Source organism: Vombatus ursinus, unplaced genomic scaffold, assembly GCF_900497805.2.
Source record: "Vombatus ursinus unplaced genomic scaffold, bare-nosed wombat genome assembly UNPS02014832.1, whole genome shotgun sequence".
NCBI lineage: Eukaryota > Metazoa > Chordata > Mammalia > Diprotodontia > Vombatidae > Vombatus > Vombatus ursinus.
The window spans coordinates 66,421,884-66,437,443 of NW_020954610.1; the positions used below are offsets into that span (position 1 = coordinate 66,421,884).

General features: G+C 36.9%; 1 protein-coding gene across 4 annotated transcripts in view; it reads left to right on the plus strand.

Annotated features, from left to right (window-relative positions):
• LOC114026050 (kinesin-like protein KIF27) overlaps positions 1 to 15,560 on the plus strand; it is a 107,548-nt gene that overhangs the window by 19,512 nt on the left and 72,476 nt on the right. For 2 of the 4 annotated variants that reach the window (XM_027839659.1, XM_027839660.1), the window contains 2 exons: positions 8,720 to 9,696; positions 13,593 to 13,736. In XM_027839659.1, coding sequence (XP_027695460.1) covers positions 8,720 to 9,696; positions 13,593 to 13,736 — 1,121 coding nt within the window. The remainder of the gene's footprint in view (positions 1 to 8,719; positions 9,697 to 13,592; positions 13,737 to 15,560) is intronic. The other 2 variants (XM_027839661.1, XM_027839662.1) reach the window with 2 other exon arrangements.

The following is a 15,560-nucleotide window of genomic DNA, read 5'->3' on the forward strand; positions in this document are numbered from 1 at the left end:
TTATTTTTTATATGAACTTGAATATTTAGGCTTTGCATCCATTTGGAGTTTATTGTGGTACATGATGTAAAATGTGGATTTAAGTCTAATTTCTACCTGACCACTTTACAGTTTTCTTAGCAATTTTTGTGAGATAAGAATTCCTTAATCCAGTAGTTGATATCTTTGGGTTTTTTTTTTTTAACCTGACACTGCTACTATATTTGATTATTTCTAGATTCTGTTTTCATAATTTATTCAATTCATCAACTTTTCTAGATTCTGTTTTCATAATTTATTCAATTCATCAACTTTTCTACTTTTTAACAAGTACCAAATTATTTTGATGATTATTCCTTTATGATATAGTTTAAGATCTGGTAGTACTAGTTTCCCTTCATTTATACTTTTAAAAATTGTTTCAATTGAGATTCTTGACCTTTTGCTCTTCCCACTGAATTTTGTTCTTATGTTGTCTAGTTCTGTAAGGTAGAACTAGAACCAAATTAAAATAGTTTGGGTCATTTCTGATTTTATTCTATGTGTTACCAGATGGTGGCACCAACTGGTAGCATTTGGTGGTTTAAGGTAGAAGGTAAAAGGAAGAGTTAGTCTCTTCTTTTCCTTTGGAGTATGATCATAGTAATTCTTCCCAAACCATACCTTGGTAATTTGGCATGGCACTAAATATGTAAAGAAAAAAATTTAGGTAGTTTAATTATTTATGTTGATATGGCCCAACCTTAAAGAATTAATATTTCTCTAAGTATTTAATTCTTCCTTTATTTCTATAAAGTGTCTTGTAGTTTTATTTATTCTCTTCTTTCAGAGTTTTTGTGTCTCCTCTCTTTCTTGGTTCTTTTCCTGTCTGACTTCCCCTTCTCAATCTTGTTTGCTAGATCTTTTTTTGTGTCTTGTTTGCTCCCTGGATGTCCATCTACCAGTGCTCTGTCATGGATCCTTTTTTCTTTTTTCTCTGCACTTTCTTTCAGTGAATCCTATCAGTGCTCACAGGGTCAATGGTCATTTCTCTATAGGTTTCTCTCAGATCTGGCCTTATCTTTCTCATGAGTTCTAGTCCCACTGCCCTGTAGGCATCTCAAACTCAACATGTCCAAAATAGAACTCATTGTCTTTCCCTGAAAGCTCTTCTGTCATCTGAACTTTGAGGAACCATCATCTTTCTAGTTACTCAGGTTCGCAACTCATCTCTTTCTTGCTTATTCCATATATCAAGTCAGTTTTCAAATCTTGTAATTTCTTTCTCTGCAGTAATGTTTACATATGTCCTCTCTCTCCATTCACACAGCAGCCATCCTAGTTCAGACTTTCATTGCCTCCCGCTTGAACAATGAAAATAGTCTTCTAGCTATTTCACACATAGGGAGATTGATCTCCCTGCCTCAAGTCTCTCCCCAACTTCACTTCACTCTCCACTTACCTGTAGAAGGAATTTTCCTGAAGTATAGGTCTGTTCACGTCACCACCTATTCAACAAACTCTAGTTGTTTCCTCTTGCTTCCTGGTCAAATATAGAATCTTCTTTTCCTCATTTTAAAGCTGTTCACAACCTGGCCCTTTCTTGCCTTTTTCCATCATCTTATATTCTGCTCCCCTTCACATACTCTGTGATCCTGCCATACAATTCCCTTGTTCCTCACACAAGAGATTTCATCTTCCATAGCCATGCCTTTGCATTGGTTGTTCTCCATGCTTGGAATGCTATCCTTCCTAACCTGACCCTTGGAATGCCTGATCTGGCTTCTTTAAGACTCAGCCTAAGTGCTATCTACTCCAGGAGGCCTTTTCTGACCCCACTTCCCCAACTATTAGTACCATCTGCTCTAAAATTACCTTCCATCTGCTCTATTTTTTATCTTCCAATTTATATGTAACCCCTCTCTCAGATTCCAGGCTCACTTATCCCAACCCCATTCATGCTGGCAGGTTGGGTCCTCAAAGAGATGGTTGCTGCTACTACTTAGGATTCTTGAGGTAACCCTGTAGATGGCTATCCTCCCAGCCCTAGCTGATGAGACCCCAGCAGTGTGTTTTCCCTTAATAATCAGCCTGTAGACTTGGTGCTTTAGCAAAGGCATTCACTCAGGTGGCACTAAGAGTTATAAAATATTTCCCCTTGCACCAACAGGGGAATACAGAACTCATAGCTTGAAGAGTGGCCTTAAACTCAGAGAACAGTGGTAATGAGGCCCACTTACAGGAAACATATGTAGCCAAGGTAACTCACATGTTCAGAATTGCAAGGTTTTGATGTCTTCTCTTTCTCTGGAGGGTTCTTATGAAGTTAGTTGTGGGGTGTGATATTATTGATATCAAGTCACTCCACTACTCAACGGGTTATTACCTCATGAGGTACAGTGTCTCCACTGGACAGACAGTGTCTCCACTGGGCATGCTTCTTGTAAGATATAGTATCTTGGCCGGAAAGTTCAGTCTGCTGTTGAGATAGATCAATCAGATTGTTTAGCTTTTGCTCTGACTCCTTGCTGGGCTTGACTACTATTGAATTGGGTCCATCAGGCCACTCTGTCACTAGGCAGCAGCTGCCAGACAGTGCCAGGCAGGCTGTGCTGCCAGTGGGATGTTATTGCTCAACTGGACTGGACAGATCATTTGGTTTCTGGGCTCTTTGCAGGGTACTATATCTCTTCTGGGTAGATCGATCCACTGGACTTGGGCTTATTCTTTGACAGGCAGCTGCAGTCTTTTTCTGCTTTCAGCCACTGACTTGGCTGGATGGTATTGGGTTCTCTTTAGCTGGGTGTATTATGGTGTTCTTTTCAAATGGAGTTCTATAATGATCTCTCAGTTAAGGCAAGTATCTTTATCTTAAGATTTGCTGGAGTTCTTTCCTTTGACTCCCTCAGAGTCTCCACTCTGAGGTTGTTATCTCAGGAATGGAGGTCAGAGAGGAATGGAGGTCTGAAAAGCAACTTTCCTCTGTAAGGCCCTCACTCTACCTTGCCTTAGGTCCACAGTCTCAGTTTAGTCCATTCCTTTTTCCATACTCCTTGGGGATTTTATTCAGAAGAGTAGCTAGAGACCTAGCTATAAATGTAGTTAATGCCCTGGAGGCAAGTCCCTTAACTCAGTGGCCTCTGTATATGGAATTGAGCTATTCAATCCTCAGCCCCTTTCTTGGGTGAAAAATACCCATTTTGAATCAGAAGGCCTTTCTTGTGTTTTAGCCCCTTCTGACCTCTAGCTAGGAGTGTTTTGGACAGAGAAGACATAGTAAATGATAATTGGATTTACTGGCTGATTAATAGGCTTGTCCATATTAACAGGGAGCAGTGGGGCCTCATGTGAAGCATCATGGCATAAGTGGCATGGTGAGATGTGAGACTAGGCCAGATGAGGGGAAAAGTCTAGAATCACAGGGTGAGGATGACTTTCAGTTCTAGATAGAGATGGAAGCTCTAGTGCAAATGGCACTGCATGGAGACATCCAAGAGGTGGCTTGGTAGGCCTGAAACTAGACAAAATGGAAGTTTACCAACCAGAGCCAAGGACTCAAGACTAGAACTTTCACTTCTGGATACAACTAATATGCCAGTTCTTTTTTTTTGTTTGTTTGGTTTTTTGTTGTTCTGTTTTTTGTTTTTGTTTTTTTTTTTTTTTAGTGAGGCAATTGGGGTTAAGTGACTTGTCCAGAGTCACACAGCTAGGAAGTATTATGTGTCTGAGGCCAGATTTGAACTCAGGTCCTCCTGACTCCAGGGCTGGTGCTCTACCCACTGCACCACCTAGCTGCCCCCCCAATTCTTCCTACTAGAAGAATCAAACTACATAAATATTGATATTCTCATAATTTAAAAAGACAAAAGATAAAAGAATATTATAGCTAATTGGAAGGACAGCTTACTATTTTTCCTTTTTTTTTTATATCTGAAGGCAATAAGAAATATTTTGTGGGGTGACCAAGAGGTCATCTTGATCAGTGTTTGTGTTGAGCATAGGCAAAAAGATTATCATGAACATAATTTAATTATAATGTATTTCTAGTATCTGTGGAAAATGATAAAGAATTAGGAAACTTGATAAATAACTTGAGATCATCCAAACTATGTCAGTTTGTACAGAGTTCCTAGGTACGGGGGAGGATGCTGAGAAATGTTGGGAAAACATGGTTCAGGATTTTAAGAAAAAAACAATAGCATATAGAATACTCAGAAATCTCATGTCTGTATATCAGAAATATTTTCTTTAAGAAAAGAATCAGAAGCTACTGGATTTAGCAAGCATAGTGCAGTATCATAAAAAAAATTAATTTGGCTCTATCTTAACAGATAGGAATTGACTAATAATTAATGGAAGTCATTTCCAAATGTGCTTCACTATGCAGTCCAGAACATTGTCTAGTTTGAGGAAATGTTAAAATCAACAACAACATAGAAGAGAGGATAAATATGAGATGAAGATATAGCATGCAATAATAATAGATCTAACTTGACAGTCAAAAAAAAACTATTGATACTGAAAAATAAGGAAGTAGATAAAGAAAAAGACATAAATGGCAGAGTATAGCCATTTCATTAGGATGTTTAATCAATGTTAAATCATTTGCCAGAATAAAGAGGCTAGAAGATCCCACAGACCCTCTCAGCAAATGGAAAAACATGGAAGCCAAGGGCCTCTGGTTTAGAATAGACATTAATTTGCAAAAATCTGGTGGAGGATAATATGGGAGGTAATAATAATGGTAACCAGCATTTATATAGTGCTTCAAGGTTTGCAAAGCACTTTGCTTATATTATCTAATTTTATCCTCACAACAACTCTGAGAGGTGAATGCTATTGTTATCCCCATTTTACAGTTGGGGAAACAGAGTCAAAATGACTTGATTACACAACCAGTTAAGTGTGTGAGGGCAGGATTGGAACTTAGATCTTCCTGACTCTAGGCTGTGTCCAATATGCCACCCCATCACCAAGATAGTAAGTTATTTTGCTTAATAAAACAGCAGAGAAGAGCAGAGGGAAAAATAAGTGCAGAAAGTTTGATGTGAGAAGAGTGAAGCCATATTAGCCTCAGACCATTTTAAAGATAAAAGGAAGGCAACAGACAATTAAAAAATTGAACAAATTTATTGACATTTATATGACAAGCGATTTTCACCATTGATGATAGTTGAATTACTATCTTTGGACTTGGATATCTCACTTCTTCCCTATATAGAGGAAGTGAAAATGGCACCAAAGGATTTATTAATCATTCAACAAACACTTGCTAAGTGTTCGCAGTGTGTTAAGTTCCGGGAATACAAATGTGAAATGAAATAGCCTTTGCTGTCAAGGAGCTTACATTCTATGATCATGGGACCTGGGGTAGGGGTAGGGAGGGTGGCACAACCTATGTAAAAATGAATAAATACAAACTATATACAAAGGAATTTTGGGTGAAGGAGAAGGTCCTAATACCTCAAGAGATCAGGAGAGGCTTTATCTAGGAAGTGGCCCTTGGGCTGAGACATGAAGGAAGCTAGGGATTGCAGGAGGCAAGGAGTAGGTAGGAGTCCATTCCTGCTATAAGTACAAAGTCTGGAGGCAGGAGATGGAATAGTATGGATGGGGAACAACAAAGAAGCCATTATAGCAAGAACATAAAGCACATAGGGGGAGTAATAGAAAATCAGCCTGGAAAGGTAGGTGGGAGCCAGATTGTAAAGGGCTTTTAGTGCCAAGTACAGGAGTTTTATTCTAGAAGCAATAGGGAGTCATTGAAACTTCTTAAGCATGGAAATGACACAGCTTTTGATGACTGATAGAAGATGGATTGAAGAGGGGAAAGATATTGATTAGGGAAAACAATGAGGATATTGCAGTAGTCTAGAGGAAAGGTGAGGAAGGACACCCATAGAGGTGGGGGTGGGACATAGAATTTCCAGCAAAGGAGACAAAGAGTGGACAGATAGGTAGGGAGGAGAACCAGGAAAGAGCATTGTTATGAAAACCCAGGTACATGATTGAGTAAATGATCCTTTGAATGGTGCAGAGAATACAAGAACTTGCTATGTTTATTATTTATTGATTTACAAAAACAGCCTTTGACTCAGTAGAACAAATGTAGTCTTTCATTCGATAAGATATCTTCGTGCATATATAGGATCATACAAGATTCTTTGATATATTTAACAACAAAGATAACTTTGTTCTATGATACTCTGATTATCAATTTTAGGCAAAGCATAAAACAAGGAGAAGTTATGTTTATCAAACTTGTTCACCCTTGTCATGGAAGATGTCTAGCCTACAGTTCAAATGGAAAAGAGTTTCCCTTAGATAGTGAAGCTCTCTAAACGCTTATGTTCACAGATAACATTGTGCTGATTTCATCATGTCTCCTAAATCAACTTCACATCTCAAAAGAGTTCAGCCTAACAATTCATATAGGAAAAACCAAGTAAATTAAGAACACCCATTTTCCAGGTTATGATATGTAATTAGATGGAACCACTCATTAAGTTAGTCTATCAGTACATATATTTTGGCAGGCTTGGCAGATGGGCTATGAGCTATGCCCAGAATTGAATAGGAGGAAGGCAATGGTTTGGATTACATTTGGGAGATTGTGCAGTACGTTCAACGATTGCAGACTGCTCCCCAAAACAAAACAACTCATCGTTTTTAACCATTGTTCTCTCACATCTGACATTCTCCAGCTAAAAATCATAGAATATAACAATCTTTGGAGAACCAAATTTGTGGATGACCCAAAGGGCAGTGGAGACATGTGGTGGGTGTAAATGGAATATAGCATATTATTGATGTTGTCCTGTGCACAAAATGTGTCATAAAGGGTTTTCATTCAGAATAATTATGATTGGAAAAGGATGTGGGCTGGTTATAGAGTTATAACTATATAGTTATATAGTGATCATGTGTGGCTACATAGCTGAAGTTCTTCCCTAGTACTTCCCAGAGTACTAGTTCCCTGCTTGATGGATCAATTTTTGGAGCCTTGGTGGAAACCATCAGTGTGGAGCCAAACACTATCATGGTTTTTTTTTTGTTGTTGTTGTCGTTGGTCAGTGGTTTTTCAGCTGTGTCTTACTCTTTGTGAACCCTTTGAAATATTCTTGGCAAAAATACTGGAGTGGTTTGCTGTTTCCTTCTCCAGCTCATCTTACAGATGAGGAAACTCAGGCAGAGTTAAGTGACTTGCCCAGGGTCACAAAGCTAGTAAGGGTCTGAGGCCAGATTTGAACCAGGAAGATGAGTTTTCCTGACTCCACACCTGGCACTCTGTCCACTGTGCCACTTAGCTGCCAGCCACTATCATGGCTCCTTCCCTGAATTAAAATAACACAAGAGTTATGGTGGAAACTTCTGACTTTCCAGTGGCTCATGGGCACTTTATCTGTATCTTGCTCATGGGTCTTATTATCAACCTACAGATTTAAGTTAAGTAAGTAAGAAGTAGTTCCTTTCCAAAATAAGATTGGAGATCTGTGCTAGCATCAATTTATAAGCCTTAATATATCCAAATACATTCTTTCATCTGAATTTTTATAACTTTTCTGTGTAAGTTACAGCCAAAGTTCATTTAATCATGTTCAGGATATTTGAAAACGAAAATATTGTTTCTCCTGTAAGGCTCTATACCAATCATTGTACGAAGCTGACAATCATACGTTATATTCAGCCCTTGAAGGCATTACTAGCAGAGATTACAAGTTCTGGAATATCTACCTAACAATGATAATAATAATAATAACCATTGAGATTGATAGAGTGTCTTACAGGGTTCGCAAAGTAGTTTGTTACCTTATTTACATCTCACGACAACCCCGAGACAGGTTCAATAAGTATTATCTCCTTTTTACAGATGAGGAAACTTAGGTACAGAGATGATAAATGTCTTACCCAGGGTCATACAAACAGTCTCAGGGTTTTAACTCAGATCTTTCATTCTTCAAGTCTGAAACCTTATCCTTCTGCCACATTACCTCTCCAGCTAGAAAGAGTTTGTCATCCAAGGACTGCACTAGCTAAACTTGCATAGACTGATCACCAGAAAATTGACCAGGAGGTAATGACTTTTTTGGGGGCTATAGCAACTCTTGAAGACATCAACTAATAATGTGTGTCAGGGCTTCTAGTCTACTGTAGAGGAGGGAATACCAACCTTGATGAAACTGCACATATCTTTGAAATACGGAATTAAAGTATTGATCACCACTAAAAGTTGATTTATATTTTTCACTTAAGGAACTAAAACTTCACTTTTACTGTGCATTTCAAATTGAGTAAAGGTAGAATCCCCTTTTATTATATAAAAATTGTTAATGTTAGAAAATTAATAGGATATAAAGTGCTAGTAACAATTTTGCCACATTTAGCTACAATTGACATACAAAGGCTTATAATAAAAAATAACAAAACACTCTAAAATTAGTAACTAACTGCTGTTAGAATGTTTTTAACTTACGTGTTTAAAATTGTAATTGTAACCATGTGTTTACAATTTGTGCATTTAATTTTGTAAAGTTTAAATTTTGTTTCCTTTAAAATACATCCTTTTCCCCCTCAAATGTCTAACTGTTGCTAATTATGAGCTATTCTTGTAATACTTTAACAGTATTCCCAATTTTTTTTATGGTAGTACCTATGTTGGATGGGTTGTCTTACAAAATTCAGGACTATTGTCCAGTAATAAAATTTATAATGAATCTTGACTGAAAACTAGTGGTTCTTAAAATTCTTTTACTTTTTAAAGTGATTGTTGGTGCCAAGGAATGTTCAGTGGAGAATGCAGATGAAGTGATGAGTCTTTTGGAAATGGGTAATGCAGCTCGTCATACAGGTACTACGCAAATGAATGAGCACTCTAGTCGATCTCATGCTGTTTTCACTATCAGCATTAGCCAACAGGATTTTACACCATGTCGGAAAAGTATGGAAATGGCTCAAGATGTATCTCAGCAGTCTACTCGACAAATTGTTTCAAAATTCCATTTTGTGGACCTGGCTGGATCAGAAAGAGCAACTAAAACTGGGAATACAGGAGAACGATTCAAAGAATCCATTCAGATCAACAGTGGGTTACTGGCTCTAGGAAATGTAATAAGTGCTCTTGGAGACCCACGCAAGAAGGGTACACACATCCCATATAGGGATGCTAAAATTACCAGAATCCTAAAAGATTCTCTGGGAGGCAATGCTAAGACTGTTATGATAACGTGTATCAGCCCATCATCCTCTGATTTTGATGAATCTTTAAATTCTCTCAAATATGCTAACCGAGCACGGAACATCAGAAATAAACCCATTGTAAACTACAACCCTGACTGGGACAGGATGGATGAGATGGAATTTGAGATAAAACTGCTTCGAGAAGCTTTGCAGAGTCAACAAGCCAGTTCCCTGAGCCAGACTACCCAGCTATCCCAGGATGGGAACAAAGATAAGAGTCGGATCCATTCTCTTGAAGAGCAAGTAGCCCAGCTTCAAGGCGAGTGTTTTGGTTACCAAAATTGTATTGAGGAGGCCTTCACATTCCTGGCTGACCTAAAAGATGTTGTTAACTTAACACAAAGTCAACAGCACAGATTACAAGAATGGTTCAACATGACCCAGGAGATGAAGAAGGACATTTCTAACCCATTCAAAAGTAACCAAGCAATTGGCCATGTCCAAGATGGACCACACCACATTACAGTTCTCCAGCTGAAAAGGGAACTTAAAAAATGCCAGGTATTTAGATATAACCTTAAAGACTAAATTGAAATGAAAAATTCTGAGAATATTTTAGAAAATTTTAGAGACTTTAAAGGACCATGAGAAAATCTTACCATTTTTTGTTTTCTTCTTCCTTTCCCATTAACTCTTTCCCTTCCAGTCTTCTCTTTATTCCTATTTATTAGCCTGCTCTGCAAAAGAAATATGTATTTTTTTATATTTAAGAGTTTTATATACTCTGTACTTAGTTCATAGGGCAATTAAGTGGTTCATTTAAAAAATTTTTTGTCTTGTAGTTAAAAATACCCTGGAACTGAATATATATATATATATTTTTTTTTCTTTTTTTCTTCTTCTTTTTTTTTCTTTTGCTTGTGTGGCCTGCAACAAGGTATGTTCCCCCCTCTCCACTGGGGCTAAGTGATCCTTTAAAGAAAAAAGATTCCTCACTCCTGCATTACATATAAATATATATATTTATAGTAAAAAACAAGATAAGAAAATTCAGCATTTTAGCTCGATATGGCACATATGGCAGTAAGTCGTATATGTCTAAATGTAGCATTGTCTTAAAATAGGAGAGGCAGGATGACACTGTGGTTAGAAAGCTGACCTAGAAGTTAGTAAGATGTGGGTTCAAGTCTCACCTGGTACATGGATTGGCTCTGGGACCCTGGGCAAGCCCCAGGCAGCTCTGCAAGATTATCAAGTTGTAGCAGAGGTGCCTCTGTTCATTATAGGAAAGTTTTCACTGAGGGTTCCCTCCAATGAAATCAATGAAGTCCAGTCCAAAAAAAAGAGTCTTAAATGCTATACCTCTGCTTCTCAAACAAATTTGCAGCATTGTCTGGGTTTTTAATATTAGTATTTATTTATTACTATTGTTGTAGTAAATTCTTGATTTACTCTGTAGCTGTCATATAGACTTTTTTTTTTAAGGCAATTGGGGTTAAATGACTTGCCTAGGGTCACACAACTAGTAAGTGTCAAGTGTTTGGTCTGAGGTCATATTTGAACTCAGGTCCTCCTGACTTCAGGGCCAGTGCTCTATGCACTGCGCCACCTAGCTGCCCCATATAGACTTAGGCCAAGGGCCCAGGGAGACTGAACCACCTCCATAGGCAGAAAGGGAAAAGAGAATTACTAGAGCATGGAAGTAGTGAATTTGGGATATGCATGTAGATGAGGAAGAGTTTTTTCCTTTGGGCTTCCAAAATGACTGTAATCTAAAGTCCATAAAGTTCATATGCAAGGGGAGGAGTAACTTTCCCTTTCTGCCTGTGGTTAAACTTGCTCTCCATCTATTTTTTGTATCCTAGATTTATGAATAGTTATAAACAAACTGTGGCACCTTCCATTTTAAATAAAAATTTATTAAATCTCTCCCCCCCCAGCACATAAAGAACTGCGCTATCATGAGAGATCTGCAAAAATTAGATAAGTTAAAAAATTCTATTTCCTCTTGGAATTCACAATATAGTAGAAAGCTGTGACACAGAAACTTACAACTCAAAACCAAAAGCATATATGATGATTTCACACCAGAGGCCGACACCAAGTGCTTTGTGAGGTCTGATTGATGGTTGAATAGGATTGATGCTAATTGGGGGACTGGGAAAGATGTCATAGAAGAGCTGCATTTTAAGCTGGCCCTGAGTTACCTAAAGTTATTCTTTAGTTTTATGCAGTATACATCTCTTTACTTCTCCCTTTTCTCTCTTTTCTGTTTTTTGTTTTTCCTTTTTTCTCCCTGTTTACTTTCTGATACTTTTTAGATGTAAAAAATTTAGTACTAAGCTGAAAACATTGATGGACCTCCATCCTAAGAATTAATTACTATAGTGGTAGTTTTGATGAAACTACAGGATACCTGGGAAGACTCTAGGCAAGGTAAATGTTGGGAGAAGGACAAAAGATAATAGCTGCCTTCTTATCCTTGGGACTCAGAATCAGACACCAGGCAAAGGTTTACTTCTTTGATTGGAAAGCTCCTGTGAATTACCACCAAGGGAGCTGGGACTGCTTTCTTTTATGACAGTGATCTTCTTTTTATTCCTTAATTCTTCACACCCCAATACTTATAACTTTGTCAGGTATCATCAGAATTCTGACTTGAGCTACTATAAAATTTCCATTTTTCTGCTGAGGTGAAAATTTTAAAGGAAGTGTGATTCCAGCAGGATTTTTATTGAAGAGATGATAGGGATTCAGACATTATTGACCAGAATGGCTTCTTTTAGAAATTGGCAAAATGTGTTACAGCCTTTTAGTTCATATTAGATTTCTAAAATATCCTAATTGGAAAAGAGCTTGGGAGCTTAGTCAAAACTGTTCTATGCTGCTAAGGCATTTTGCCTGCAACTTTTAGGAAATTAGGGGTTATGTCTAAAGGCATCCTAAAATGAAAGTTGTCTTTTAGTGAATAAGTTAAACAAAATATCAATGTATATAATATAGCATGAAAAATGGAAAAATATGTAGAACTGGAAGAGCAAATAGATTAAATCCATTAATAAATAGATGGAGATATTCAAACTAAGTTGAATCAGTAGCTTATATATTTAGGATTTTGCTCAATACTCTTTGTTGTTAGTTTTCTATAAGACATACATAGTATGTGTGAGTTTTAAAAATATATTCTTCATTTTATAATGTAGTAGATGGAGCCCTGGACTTAAGTCAGGAGATCTGAGTTCTAGTCCTTCCTCAGGAACTTGCTGGCTCTGGGATCTCAAAGCCTTAGTTTCCTCATCTGTAAGATGAGAATAATACTTGCACTACCCACCTTACTTTAAAATGCTATATAAATTGTTTTGTTGTCGAAGCACTGAATTACCATATCAATGGTCAATGACCATCTCAGCAAACACTATAGTAATTCTAATTTTAAGTCACTTTGTAATGAAATACATTTTGACAGACGATAAACTTCTTGAAGGAAGGGAATATTTCCTTTTTGTATCTATCTATGACACAGTTCCTGGTACCTAATGAGTGCCTCATAAATGCTTGTTTAAATCAAATTGACCTCTGTAGGTTAGGGGTTCTATTTTAAAATATCTTTGAACATTTAAGGTGGATACTTGCCTGTGCATGGAAATACTATTCATGATAAAAATTACATGTGTATTTATTTCACTTCATGGTATTATTCAATGGATCATAGAATTTCAGAACTGAAAGGGGACCTTGACTTTTATCTAGTGTAACTTCTCCCTTATTTTACATATCAGGAAACTGAAGCCCATAGAATTAAAGTGATTATCGAAGGTTACAAAGCTACCTAAGTAGAAGACCTAGGAATAGAACTCCAATGTGCTCATTCTTGGTACAATGCCCTTTCTACTATATCATACTGCCTCTTGAAGAACCATGTATACACGAGAATTTTTATAGCCAATATTTTAATGTGCCAGGATAACTTATTTAAAGAATTTTGATTGTGCATGACTGCTTGTGAATCTTGTTGTAAAGTGACTATTTTATATTTTTAAAGTTTTTGCCTTTGTATTAGTAGCCCCATTCACAAACAGGCATTGGGTTAATTCTTCTATTTAATTACTAAGAAAAGGAATGCAGGGAAAAAAAAGTCCTTGAGATTTTTGAAATCTCAATTGGATTTTAACCCAAATTCTTTTTCAAGTTAAAAGTCACTGCCTAATTTTGCCCTTGAATCCCTAGACTACAGCTCTAATGAACTGCCTTCCTGTCGGTTAAATATTTTCAAGTTTTTTAAGGATGAGGCAGAGCTTGGCAGGGTTTGTAGTCTGCAGGAAAAACTGTTAGGGGGTTTGAGGGTATTGATTGAAGGGCTGGTCATGGCCTCACGCTTAGGAGAGTTAGTCTTTTCTCACCAACCCTAATCTTTTTCTTCCATTGTGACTCAATGTGTCTTAATTACTTATATCTAGTGCGCTCTAGCTGCTGATGAAGTGGTATTCAATCAGAAGGAACTAGAGTTAAAGGAATTACAGCATCAAATGCAGACAATGACACAGGAAAACAAAGAACATTTGCTGTCTTTGAAAGAGGCGCAGAAAGTGAATCGATTACAGGTATGACTTCATCATGCCAATTTAGTTGAAATAGAACATATAACTAAACTTAATGCTTATATTAGAAGATGAGTGTAAGGATAACAGCATGGTCTTAGGTCATTTCAACCTAATGTCTTTAATAACTGTTACTTTCAGAAAAATAGGGTTTGAAGAATTCTAAACACAGAATCCTAGAAGAGTTAAATGCAATAGTGGCTAAAGTTGGGAGATTTTATTTTATTTTTTAAAGTTGGAACATTTAAAAAAAAACATTTTTTAATGTTTCTTTAAAACCACATGACATACATTTTATACACATCCAATGATGGGGTTAGGCTGTGGTGGCCTATCTTTGTGATATTTTGAATGCTTTTCTTCATCTTTTCTTCCCCGAGTTTTTAAGATACTGTAATATTACTGTGTTTTGTACTATTAAATGTAAAATAACAATTCAGCCAGTCATTTTTTCTTTTAAAATATTCTCATATTTCCCTCCTTATTATATCTTATTTAACTCTCATTTTGAAAATTCCTTTACTCCTGATTAAATATTTGTACATTTGGGCTAACCTTCCGTGTACGTGGTATTTGTGAAATATTTCTGGGGTAAACAACTCCTACCCTCCTTCCTTTCCTGGTCTGTGATTTTTGATGCCTGAAATTCCTTTAATAGGATATTAAAACCTTTCACATCACAAGTGGAGCTATGTTTTAAAGTGTACATACTCTTAGGAGAGGTAGATTTGATATTAATTTAAAGCATAAATAGCTGATATCAGATCCTTTTGTGAGAATTAGTTCTAAGAAGGAAGAGGAGGGAAAGACAAAGGTATTACGTGTACAAGAGGGGGAGGAGGAGTAGGGAGTAACTAGAAGAGGGTGGCTTGGCATGGATTTCAGAAAGGAGGGTGAGTAGGGGAAGGGGTGGGGGAATCTTAACTTCATCCATCACTATTAGGTCTTTATCTTATGCCTAGCATAAATAGATCTAGTAGTTTGAATTTATTTTTTGTAATGATAATTGATATACATTGATATAATAGACATTCAGATTAAACAATGTTTTAAAATAATTGAAGAAAATGCTAAATTTTAATTTAAGATTAGTGATTTCAATCTAAGTTCATAAAGGCTTGAAATCTATGTGTTGACCCCTGGTTTGTGGATTCCAGGTTAATAACTCCTGCTCTACAGTGTCTCTTTTGGAGATTTCATCAGTTTCCAGGAACCAAGGAACCAACCATCTTTCTATATAAGACTCCCCCATTTTTTTTTATCCAGCCTTAATCTTGAACTTTAGTTCCACATTCTCAGCTGCCTGATAGATATCTCTTTCTGGATGTTTCATAGCTATTTCATACTCAGTATCTCTAAAGCAAAATTAATTATCTTCTTTTCTAAACATGCCCCTCCTCTGAATTCTCTTTTTAGCTTGAGGTTACCACTATCTTCCCAGTCTCCTGGCATTGCCCTTGATTCACCTTACCATCTCATATCTAGTTATCAAGTGTTATATCTATACTATGTACGACTCACCTACTCACCACCCTTGTTAATGCCCTCACTTCCTTTCCCTTGGACTTACTGTATTAACCTCCACCTGATCTCTCTACTTCCATGCTTTCCTCTCTCTAATCTAACTTCTACTATTGCCTAAATAAACTTCCTAAGACACAAGTTTAACTATGTCATTCCCCTCCTCAAAAATCTTCAGTGGCTCCAATGCCTTTAGGATGAAATAAAAAAAAAATTTACCCTGGTACTTAAAAGGTCCTTTACAATGTGGCTCCATCTTACCTTTTTAGCTTTACTTCATATTACTCTTCTTTGTAAACTCTGTCT